We start from the raw sequence: 12,773 nt of genomic DNA on the forward strand, positions 1-12,773 counted from the left end.
AGAAAGGAAGAGAAAACTATACATATTCTTTTATATTTACCCTCCTATTCACCATTTCTGGTGTTCTTTATTCTTTATTGTAGATCTGAATTACATCTTGTGTCATTTCTCTTCAGGCTGAAAAACTTCCTGTAGCATTTCTTATTGTGCAGGTCTGTTTGCAACAAATTCTTTCAGTTTTTGTTTATCCAAAAATCATGAGGTCTTTTGGTAATTCTTCTTTTAGTACAATTTACAGTCCCATCTCCCAGCATATATTGCACTTTTTTAGAAGTAAGGCTTGATAACTGTTTAGTACATGTTTCTTTCCTGAAATTTTCTATGCACAGACACTCACACACTCATGGTCAACACACACATACGTGCACGTGCATGCTCAGACACACTTATGCATACATACCACAGATACACATGAACAGACACTCTCATGGAGGCATCCTTCTTGGATGGCTGGAAACAGGACTTGGTTCTCCTGACCTCTCATCTAGGGCTCTTTTCCAAAACTAAAGTGTGTTCACTTCTATGGCTTTGCCTCTCTCATTATTTTAAGGGGCGTATGTTTGTTACAAGTAAATAAAGCAGAATGATAATGTTTCTCAGCTTTTCAAATGCAAGATTTCGTAATAGATAATGAGTCTCCTAGGATAGACAGGTCTTCATCATGTCTGAACAGGTATCATTGACCTTGGTCAGGCAACAAGCTCATTTTGCAGAACAATCCTGCACTCTTGTTTTGGAGAGTAACCACTGACTATGGACTCAGGCAGGTCACTAACAGGATTTTGAAACACATTTGTCTGATTCCTTAGTAACTGAGTCTGTGCCAAGATAAACTGTTGTATTTCATGGTGTAGGAAAGGTGGGCGGGGAGCTTAACATGGGAGCTAGAATCTCACCTCTGACTCTTGTTACTAGGTGTCTTGGGTACAACATTTAACCTCTTTGAAGTTCATAAGGAATGTGAAAAAATTCCTTTTAATGCCATGGGCTATCATAATAGTGAAAATGGACTGAGTGCTTACCATGATCTAAATGCTTTGTGTGTATTAACTCATGAAAGCCTCATGGCAACCCTATCCTCCAGGCTTTCCCATTATTCTCCACTTTACAGATAAAGAAGCTGGGGCACAGAGATTATGTACTCTGAAAATGTGTGTCCCATGTTATTGGTGTGGCTCCCGCATCTCTGCCATCCCTGTGAACGTCACTGTGCTCACAGTATGAAGGGCAGGTGTTTCTCAGACTTGGATGTAGCCAATTACAATGGATGCATTTCTAGCATTCGGTTATTAAGCCTGGAATCACTTAGCTTACAGAGATCCTGCAGAGAGTGAGGAGCCTGAAGGATTGTGCATTGTTATAAAGTAGCTTCAGTGCTCACATAACCTGGGGCAACAAATGGTGTACTTTACTACAGATTTCCACATGGCCTCTATGAAAAACCCACAGACAGCCCCAGCTGCTTCCAGTTGGCTCACAGAATCTGAGGGTTGGGAGGGGCCTCTGGAAGGCAGATGGTCAATCTCCATCAAGTCCACCACAGATAAGAATCAGGATGATATATTGGTGGCATTAGATGGATGGTATTTTGGCCATGGGACCTGGAAATGCTCAAATCTTGTCTCAAGTTAATCACATATATCCTGTGAGTTTCCCAAGGGAAGTATACATGAAAGAGTGGTGATGGTGATAAGTAAGAATTCAAAGTACCACTTACCTATTAGACTTGTAGCCATCACTCCCAGTGCAGCCCTCTGGTACAACTGGCTTAGAACGCCTCAAGGCCTAGCTCAGCCTTCTCCTCCTCAAGTTCTAATTTACTACCAAATGCCATGGAGCCTGAAGAAGGGTATCTCCCAGGTGTCTGAGAGCCCTGCGGGAATGAGAGGAGAGAGATAGAGTGACAGAGAAGAGAGCAAGAGCAGGACAGCCCACTTCCCTCCTGACTCAGCCAACTGATTCCTCACACAGTCATCTTATCCACTAATAAATGTGATTACATTAGTTCGGGAATCCGACTGTTAGATCATCAGATTAGCAACAGCTCCTTCTGGCTAGGGCAGACGTGGACATCCCTTTACATAATCATGGTATGATTGTGTATGTGTGTGCACACACAAAGAAAGAGAGAACATTTTAAAGAAGATTGTAAAAAAAATACCAAACGGTTGTGTTTAAATAGTAAGATTTTAGTATTTTTCAAATTTTCTATAATAAGCACAAATTAATTACCTGTGTAATGGAAAAAAAATATATTCAATAGAATGTGGTACCTAGAATTGAATCTGGTCTTTTAATCCAAGAACCACATGAAGTGCATATTATACAGTACAAATGATAAATACTAAAGCAGAATAAAAGAATCCATAAAGGGCCGGCCTCCTAGCCAAGTGGTTAAGTTTACATGCTCCGCTTGGGTGACCCAGGGTTTCACTGGTTTGGATCCTGGGCACGGACCTGGCACCACTTGTTGGGCCACGCTGAGGCGGTATCCCACATGGCAGAGCCAGAAGGACCTACAACTAGAATATACAACTATGTACTTGGGGTTTTGGGGGAGAAGAAAAAAAAACCATGAAGTTTGAAAATCAAGGAAGACTTCATGAAGAAAGTGACCTTTTAGCTGAGTCTTACAAATGGGAATTACGGAATCTGTTGTTTTGGCCACATTACACTTACAGAATTGCGATTTGTTGTTCCATGTGGTGTTGGGTGTGACTGTTTTCTCTTCAGATCGAAAGTGAACTGTCTGATGTCAAGGACTCTTATTTCATTTCTGCATCTCTCCTTCACCTCCGATTTCATCTGCCACCTCAGAAATCACCACAGCAGCTCAGTCTGGCTTTCTTAACCAGCTGCCTCAGCGCAGTCCAGCTGCTTGTCCAAGGCTGGCTAAATGCTCTGAGTTATTTATAAGCCGAATCGCTAAGTTAATGCCAGGTTTTCTTTGTCCCTCTAGCTCCTCTTCAGAAAACACCTGAGGCACCTTATCTGGAGACAGAGTTGAACTCCCTGGAAAAGAAAGATGATGAGACTAAATCTGAAGTCAAGGTAAGATCACCTTTCTTTTGCTGATAGAAATTTCTGACATGACAGAATATCGCTGTCCTGATTATCAATAAATCAAGTCCCCCTATTTCATACTTATCACCTCCAGAAGATGTGCCCACAGAGGCGCGTAGCACAGACTGGTGCTCCCAAGAACTGAGGTTTGTGGAATTTCTTCCTTCTTCCTTCTTAACTGCAGCTAGAAATGAAAAACTGTTTGGTCATTTAAGTAATTGTTGGTAGATATTGTTTTATTGAAGGAAAAGTCATTTTACTCATTCCTATAATCTGACTTCATATTTAAAATTGGTAGAGCCGTGTAGTTTATGTATAAAAAGAACATGACAAAATTGCATGAGCTACACACATACATGCGCATGTCTAAGTGCTGAATTCTAATTAAGCTCTGTCATTTTCTTGGTTTTCATATTATGCTCTAGTTGTGTAGGATGTTAACATAGGAGGAGGTTGGGGGAAGTGTACACAGGACTTCTCTGTATGTTTCTTTGCAACCTCATGTGAATCTACAGTTATTTCTAAATAAAAGTTAAAAAAAAAAGAACATTCGCTTTGGAATCAGGCAGACCTGGACTTAAGCAACATGACCTTTCTAAGCCTCAGTTTCTCGTCTGTAAAAATGGAGTAACAACAGCTACCTCCTGAAACTGTTTTGAGCGTGAAATGAAAATTTGAAAATTGCCAAGCACTATATAATGGTAAAGTAACATTATATTTAAAAACCCAAATAAAAGGAATTATGAATATATGTTATTGCATGGCAACCCCAGGAAGGTTCCCCTTTCCCCACCTCACTGAAAATTAAATATCTGGCTGACTGAATGGTTCTAAAACCGGAGACTAGTAGCGCATGGGCTCAAATGCACTTCAGCGGCAGTTCAGATCCTTCCTCAATTCCTAATGGGTTTGTATATAGGACCCACAGGGACTCCACTGACCATTAGGCATCAAGCAGAAAGCAAGTCTTCCTGGAAGCAGAAACACTGTGGGAACTAGAATTTCCAGCAGACTATTCTTAGAGATAACTGCATTCTTCTGTCAATTTGGAGGAATTCTGCCACTGTGTCTTCCAGAGTTAGGAAACAATATGCAATTTCATAGGTCTTGATTAGCCATTTTAAAAAATAGCAATTTTTTGAAGCAGGTAAACATAATTAAACTTCACCTGACTTGCCATTCATGAAATCTGTGGAATCATTAAGTGACATAAAAAAGGGGTTTCACTGAGCATCGCCCTACCCTTTTCTGTGTACCCTGGGCTCAGAGACTGTCATCTTTGAAGGTGAGGGCTGTGTCAAGTGCACCAGAGCCCAGATCCAGCCCCTGAACTCATATACCATTGCCGTTGACTCATGATGTGGTTTGAACTCGTTTCATATCTCCATGACATTCTTCAGCCATCTTAGACAACATATTCTTGACCGTCACACTTTCTAAAGATGTCCTGGGACTTGTAAGTGTGTGGAAGTTCTCTTAAATAAGATTACAAATCAAAGTGAATTATTTCAATAATTGTGAACAATAAAAATGAGTGCTATTATTGGTTGTAAAAAAAAAAAAAAGGAATGTAGTCAATAAACATAAGGCACCTCTCCTCAGGGAAGACCTCAAAGTATTTAAGGCCAAAGGTTTCCATAAGCTGCATTTATCATTTACTCCTATTTTACATTGGTAAAAATAGACAAGGCAGGAGCAGGGGTGCGGATACAATCGGAGGCCTAAAGGGTTAGAAAATGTTGAGTGGAATCCAAGAAGTTCTGACCACCAGACTCTTGGTTTTTTCCTTCTTCTGCTTTACTGTTTATTTAATTCAGACTCCAAGTCTGTTGTGCTAAGATGCCAGCTCCCTCTGCGTGTAGGCAGATCGCCAAGAGCATACGTACTATTCAGCAGGGGCAAGTACATGTTACAATTGTCCTTCTGTGCTTTCGTTGTTGTTTTTCCTTACTGTTGCTTTGTTTGTATATTTAATAAAGGGCTTCCCACAACAAAACCTATGTTAATAGTCAAGGTGGTGGAGGAAGCAGGGCAGGAACAGAGGCTGCCAAACTTCCTCAGTTTGGCAAACAGAGGCTGGTCAGACTTCTGCTTCTAGGGACCGTTAGAATCAAACACAAAGGGACACCGGACTTATAAATTCCCTGAACAGACAAAACCAGTTTAGTCATACAGGCAAAGCTTAATTTACTTTATTTTGCAAGACAAGCAAAGCTAACTTGACCTGGATCATTTCTTGCTTATGCCTCTGAAAATCATAAGTGAAACTTACGTTGTTCCCCCAAATGGGTCTAAGGTAACCACTAACCAATTCCCTTTCATTTAAGAAAATTCTAACATTGTAACCAATCACTGTGAAGAATAAACAACCCCTCCCTCCACACTGTATCAGCAGCTTTATAACAATCGACCTGTGAGCCTCGTTCCATGTTTTGGTTGGAAAGCTCCCAGTTTGCAAACTGTCTTTTTAGTGTGTGCACAAGAAACTTTTACTAATTACTACTTCAGTGATTCACTGGTTTTACTTCTGTTTTTCTTTTTTTCTGAACTTTTGACAAGACCAAGGCTGTGAGAAGAAGTGTGGGCAGAATCCGCACAGCTGTGAACAAGATGAGCAGGAAGACAGGGGGTCCATTCACTACATTCCCAAGTCCTAGACTTAGAAATCAATTTAGGACCGATAAATGCAATTAGTGTTTCCCAAGGTGGGTACTCTAGCCAGGGAAGTCATTATTCCAAAACACGTAAGAAAGCTAATAAAGGTAGGTTTAAAAAAAAAGGTTTAAATTCATGTCTGCGCGGTCCATGGATCATTAAAAGGGGGACAAGGACTTTAACTAACATCAAGAATAATCGTTGCTCCTTGTGTTTTGTGGCCACTGTCCAAGACAGATGACCAGGCTGGATGGAACGTGCATATGACTGCGGGTGACAGTTCTGACATCTTTTTGGCCTTAAGCCTAGAACTCAAAGATAAAATGAAACCGTAGTCTAGGAGAATGAATCACAACATCGTGATAAATGCCCCTCCTTGCCCTCACGCGTCAATGCCCACAGGAAAAAACAAACAAACAAACAAAAAAACCTGTAAACCAAAACCATTCTTGATTGCAGCTAGAGTCACTAATACTCACTACCTGCCACAAAATCATGATACGATTTTATCACCATGAGAAAACTCATTCCTAAAAAAGGCGTTTCCTCTTCCCGTGCGGGGTGATCCTTGCTGTGCCAGTTGGAAGGAACTTGACAAGCTAAACTTGATGAGGCAGCTGAGGCTCTCGGGTACTCTCTGGCAGCCTGGCAGCCATGCGCTTGGCTCCCTACCCACTGACGTCGTCTGGGAAAGCCCAGCGGCGGAGCAGGCTCGCTGTGCTGCTGGCGGTGGTGATGTGGCCGCTTCCTGCTCTGTACGTCACCTGCTGGAAGCTGCAAGCCTGACTCAGAGGGGCTGCTCTCCCTGAGCTGCTCACATCGCAGCCTCTTTGCAGATGGAAAGAAGCCAAGGGCTGATGAGAATTCTTCTTTTTCCTGAATGTGAACCTCAGGATAAAGGAAGAGCTACTGGCTGTGAGTGTGAACAGTGTTCCTGGACGCCTTTTAAAGTGGTTTAAAGCAGCAGAAGCCTTTTCAGACTTCTGAGCAAACAGCCTTCTTCATAAATTTTTTTTTTTTAAGATTGGAACTGAGCTAACGTCTGTTGCCAATCTCTTTTCTTCTTCTTCTTCTTCTGCTTCTTCTTCTTCTTCTTCTTCTGCTTCTGCTTCTGCTTCTGCTTCTTCTGCTTCTTCTCCTCCCCCTCCCCCTCCTCCTCCTCCTCCCTGTGAAACCCTGGGACGCCGAAGCAGAACACGTGAACTTAACCACTTGGCCACGTGGCCGGCCCCTTCATAAAAATTTTTAAGAAGCCAATGAACGAAAAAGCCAAGGCTGGAAGGGAACGGAGAGGTGAGGGAAGAGTTGCTAACCCTGACTGAGGGCCCGCCATTGTGCTGAGTGCTGTCTGTACCTGAGTTCCTCGCGGGTCCTCAATACCTGGTGAGGAAGATGATGTTTCCCTTGCTTTATCCGTGATGCTGTTGAGACTCTGAGAGGTTAAGTAACTTTCCCCAAGGCTCACACAACTAGTAAATAGTGGAACTGGGATTGGAACCAGCAGTTTACTTAATCTAGCAGTTTGCTTAGTGATCTAACTTAACTTTTCTACCTAATTGCTCACTTAATCCACCTAACCAGCAGTTTACTTAATCTTTCATACTCTAAACTTCCTCTTCTGTAAGATGGGGATAAAGAAAGAAACCTCACAGGTGGTTGATTAAATGAGAAATATGTGGAAAACAGCTGGCACGACGCCCGACAGAACAGATTCTTAGTAATTTTAGTTTCCAGTTTAATCCTGTGTTTATAGATAGAATCTTCTATGTAAAAGATGAAAAGAAGCAAAGGAAGATCAGATCCAAGTTTTAGATTGAATAACTTCTCCTAATCTTGAATATGTACCTTTTTGCCAAATGAGAACAGATCAGGGCCGGATTCAGTTCCTTGCTTTCTTACTTCTTTGAATCCCAAAAGCTTTCATTTACCTTTCTGATTCTGAGCAAGAGACCTATATGAACTATAAGCACATTTCAGTGTCTACCTTCTATGCTGTTTGAAGTCTGGTCATTCTTAGAGCTCATAAGAGATTCGGAGAATCCGCCAAATCCTTGAGGCAGCCTCCCACCAAGTTCTCCGAGGAATTTCTGGAACGAAGATTCTCCAGGTTTTCGGCAGCCCTGGGAACTTATTAATAATGCACATTCTGATTCAGGAGGTATGGGGGAGTGTCCAGGAATCTGCATTTAAAAAAATTTTTTTTATTTTTTGAGGAAGATTAGCCTTGAGCTAATATCTGCCGCCAATCCTCCTCTTTTTTTTGCTGAGGAAGACTGGCCTGAGCTAACATCCGTGCCCATCTTCCTCTACTTTATATGTGGGACACCTGCCACAGCATGGCTTGCCAAGCGGTGCCGTGTCCACGCCTGGGATCCAAACCAGCAAATCCCAGGCTGCCAAAGTGGAACTTGCAAACTTAACCACTGTACCATGGGGCTGGCTTCAGGAAGCTGCATTTTTAACTTGCGCATTTGGTGACTAGAACCCAAGTGGTACAAGGACTGCACTTTTGGTCACATTGGCCTAGAAGCTATATTCATAGGCCACAAGGACTTGGGATAAAGGAGAACTCATTAAGGTGGATATGGAACTCTTAGGCCAATATAGAGTTCAAAAGTCAGGAGAGTGAGGGTGTGATTATATTAATCTATGATAATGTATTTTCACTGAGGGAGCTACATAAGAAAAACAAGAGAATAACAGTAAGACCACTGTTGGTCTTTGCTCTCTGACCAATAAAAAATTGACATAACTAAGATATTTTCTGGGTCCAATTTGGGCATTATTCAGCTCAATTTAATATATATCAAAGCAATTGCTTTGGGTCCCATGGAAACAATTCTAATATGGGGCTTAAACTCAGGAAACTTAGAAGTTTCATAGGGTAAACAACATCTTTCCAAGAATTTATAACATAAAGCAGCATGACACACCTCCAGTAAAAGGAATATAACGTGTTAGAGGGCAGAATAGGGAGTAGTTCATAAGAAGCATATTGGGGAGCCAGCCCTGATGGCCTAGTGGTTAAAGTTCTTTGCTCACCACTTTGGCAGCCTGGGTTCGCTTCCCAATTGTGGAAGCACACCACCCATCTGTCAGGTGCTGTGCTGTGGCGGCAGCTCATATAGAAGAACTAGAATGACTTACAACTCGGATATGCAACCATGTACTGGAGCTTTGGGGAGGAAAAAAATAATAAAACAAGTATATCGGGGATGTGTTTACGAAGGAGGTAGCATTCCAACCTAACCTTAAAGAATAAATACAACTTTGAAAGGTGGATAAGAGGGGAAGGGCAATCCAGGATGGGGAAGGATATAAAGTCTCAGAAGTCTGAAGGGGCATAGGCTATTCTGGGAATGGTTTGAGAAAGCAGGAAGGTAGACCAAAGACAGGTTGCTGAAGGTTTTGGTTGAAGATTGTTGACAGGGAAGGCATCTGTGTATCAGAAAGATAGCTGTGGTATGATAGTGAAGAGTAGATTAGATGAAGGCAGGCAGGATGACCAGCTGCCAGCAGTTGTCACGGTGTAAGTGAGGCTTCAGTGTTGAGAGTTCACTAACGGCAGTGGGAAAAAGGGAGATGGGCAGAGCTCATACCCATTCATCCAGACATTCTCTCCAGTGCCTGGAACATACAAAACTGTTAGAGAAAGTTTGATGAATGAAGATCAAGGCAGAGAAGATAAAGGGAGAGATTTAATAGGGAGGGAAAGGAAGATATTGAAGATACTTTTGAGATTTCCATCTTGGATTTCTCTTTGGATGAATTTGTTGGCCAATATAGAGCACTCAAGAGGAAGAGCAGAAAGTGAGGGCTTATGAAGGCTGAGTCCTGTGTTTGTGGAGTCTCCTAGATCTGTAACAGCAACGTACAGCCTCTCTTCCTGTTGGCTGGGCGAACTCTGCCCCAGAGGCTGTAGCCCTTCCCACACCAATGAGAGTCAACCAATTGGTCTTGTGGTTATCCGGAAATTATTTGTTAACTAGCTTAGGGACCAAAGATGGGTCTAATAAATCACTTTTCAAATTTAAGATTTTATTTAGGAGTTAAGATGTACAAACATATAAAAATTAAGTTACATTGACATTCATGCATTGAGATTAAAATCACATGAAATCAAACAGCCTGAGAAAACTCAGGAGGTGTGGGCAACTTCTTTTCAATGTCTTTGGCACACTTATTTCCTTTACATTTTCCTCGTTCGGGAATGGGTGAAAGGTATCATGTGACGTGTTCCTCACTTTCTGATATGTTAAACAGAACTACAAACTTGCAAATCATTGTTAAAACAACGTTGAAGTGGTTATAGTTTTTTAAGAAGACATTTTCCCCACAAACAAAATACTGTAAATAATGTATAGAGTATGAGTCCAGCCTATAAAAGCCAATATAACCAGTAATAATATTGAACTAATGACTAACAAGACTAGCTGGGAAATTCATGATCTTACACAAAAGAGACTCTGGGGAAATTTTGAAATAGCCCAAGTTTGCATTTGAGACCCATTCCCCCGTCTGTCTCTAATCGTTTCCCATTTCCACAAAGCCTCTGGCCCTCTCCTGCCCCTCTCCTCAAGCCTGCCCTTCCCTTCCAAAGGGCTTCAGTCTATAAAAAGTCCTAAAACCTTCCTCTCACCTCCCCTCCCTCTTGGAAGCCCCCTCCTAATGCATCTGATCTGGACTAGAGGTAGGAGAAATCTGAATGTGCTAGTTCACAGCAATGCTTGGATGATGAGTGACTGACAGCTCCTTAGCCCTCCAGGAAACACTTACCATTTTAAAATGGGACTGTCCTATTATCCAAAGGAAACTTTAGGCAGTGGCTTCTTCAGGTAATGTCAATGAAGAGTAGGGAAAGATGTCCTGGAAAAGGCTAGTGAGATGGAGCAAATAGGGCAGACCAACCAGCTAGGAATTTGCTCCCAGGATAGATTCCCTAAGTGGTTTCTGTTTTTCAAAAGTTCTTCCTATTCTCTACATCACAACTCACTGAGCCAAAGCAATCCTGAGAAAAAAGAACAAAGCTGGAGGCCTCACACTCCCTAATTTCAAATTTACTACAAAGCTATAATAATCAAAACAGCATGGTACTGGCATAGATCGATGGAAGAGAATTGAAAGCCCAGAAATAAACCCATACATCTACGGACAGCTAATTTTCGACAAAGTAGCCAAGAACATACAATGGAGAAAGAAGTTCTCTTCAACAAATGGTGTTGGGAAAACTGGATAGTCACGTGCAAAAAAATGAAAGTAGACCATTATCTTACACTATGCACAAAAATTAATTCAAAATGGATTTAAGACTTGAATGTAAGACCTGAAACCATAAAGCTCCTAGAATAAAACAAGGCAGTATGCTCTTTGACATGATCTTAGCAGTATCTGTGAATATCATGTCTCCTCAGGCAAGGGATGCAAAATAAAAAATAAACAAATGGGACTACATAAAACTAAAAAGCTTCTGCTCGGCAAAGGAAACCATCAATAAAATGAAAAGACAACCTACCAATGGGGAGAAGATATTTGCAAATCATATATCTGATAAGGGGTTAATATTCAAAATATATAAAGAACTCATACAACTCAACAACAGAAAAACAATTCGATTAACAAATGGGCAGAAGATCAGAACAAACATTTTTCCAAAGAAGATATACAGATGGCCAACAGGCACATGAAAACATATTCAACATCACTAATTATTAGGGAAATGCAAACCAAAACCACAATGAGATATTACCTCATGCCCATCAGAATGGCTATAATTACAAAGACAAGAGGGGCTGGCCCCGTGGCCAAGTGGTTAAATTCACACACTCCACTTCGGCGGCCCAGGGTTTTGCCAGTTCAGATCCTGGACACTGACATGGCGCCACTCATCAGGCCATGTTGAGGTGGTGTCCCACATAGCACAGCCAGAAGGACCCACAACTAGAATATACAGCTATGTACTGGGGAGCTTTGGGGAGAGGAAGAAGAAAAAGAAGAAAAAAAAAAGATTGGTAACAGATGTTACTTCAGTTGCCAATCTTTAAAAAACAAACAAACAAAGACAAGAAATAACAAGTGTTGGAGAGGATATGGAGAAAAGAGAACCCTCATACACTGCTGGTAGGGATGTAAAGTAGTGCAGCCACTATGGAAAACAGTACAGAGATTCCTCAAAAAATTAAAAATAGGGGCTGGCTCCATGGCCGAGTGGTTAAGTTCTCGCGGTCCGCTGCGGTGGCCCAGGGTTGGGATCCTGGGCGCGGACATGGCACCGCTCGTCAGGCCACGTTGAGGCAGAGTCCCACATCCCACAACTAGAAGGACCTGCAACTAAGATATACAACTGTGTACGGGGTGGGTGGTTTGGGGAGATAAAGCAGAAAAAAAAAGATTGGCAACAGTTGTTAGCCCAGGTGCCAATCCTTAAAAAAAAAATTAAAAATAGAACTACCATATGATCCAGCTATTCCACTGCTGGGTATTTATCCAAAGAACACAAAAACAGTAGATCACAAAGATGTATGCACTCCTATGTTTACTGTAGCATTATTCACAATAGCCAAGACTTGGAAACAACCTAAGTGCCCATCAACAGATGAATGGGTAAAGAAGATGTGGCATATAAATACAATGGAATACTACTCAGCCATAAAAAAATAATGAAATCTTGTCATTTTCAACAACATAGATGGACCTTGAGGGTATTATGCTAAGCAAAATAAGTAGGACAGAGAAAACCAAATAACACATGATTTCACTAATTTGTGGAAGGTAAAAAAACAACAACAAACAAACACATAGACACAGCATAGATTGATGGTTACCAGTGGAGAGGCGGGGAGAGGGGAGGGCAAAAGGTTTAAAAGGGTACATTTGTACGGTGATGGATGGCAGCTAGACTTTTGGTGGTGAACACGATGTATTCTACAGTGAAGTCAAAGTATAATGATGTATTCCTGAAATTTACCTAACATTATAAACCAGTGTTACCTCAATACAAATAATTAAATTTTTTTAAAAATGTATGTTTTATACAATCTGTAAAATTCTCTCATTAT

General features: G+C 41.4%; 1 protein-coding gene across 12 annotated transcripts in view; it reads left to right on the top strand.

The window, feature by feature from the left end:
* MCF2L2 (MCF.2 cell line derived transforming sequence-like 2) overlaps positions 1 to 12,773 on the top strand; it is a 230,185-nt gene that overhangs the window by 126,242 nt on the left and 91,170 nt on the right. For all 12 annotated transcript variants that reach the window (XM_070509354.1, XM_044771143.2, XM_070509356.1 and 9 more), the window contains one exon: positions 2,960 to 3,051. In XM_070509354.1, the coding sequence (XP_070365455.1) occupies positions 2,960 to 3,051 (92 nt within the window). The remainder of the gene's footprint in view (positions 1 to 2,959; positions 3,052 to 12,773) is intronic.

This window comes from Equus asinus, chromosome 5 (assembly GCF_041296235.1).
Source record: "Equus asinus isolate D_3611 breed Donkey chromosome 5, EquAss-T2T_v2, whole genome shotgun sequence".
Taxonomy (NCBI): Eukaryota; Metazoa; Chordata; class Mammalia; order Perissodactyla; family Equidae; genus Equus; species Equus asinus.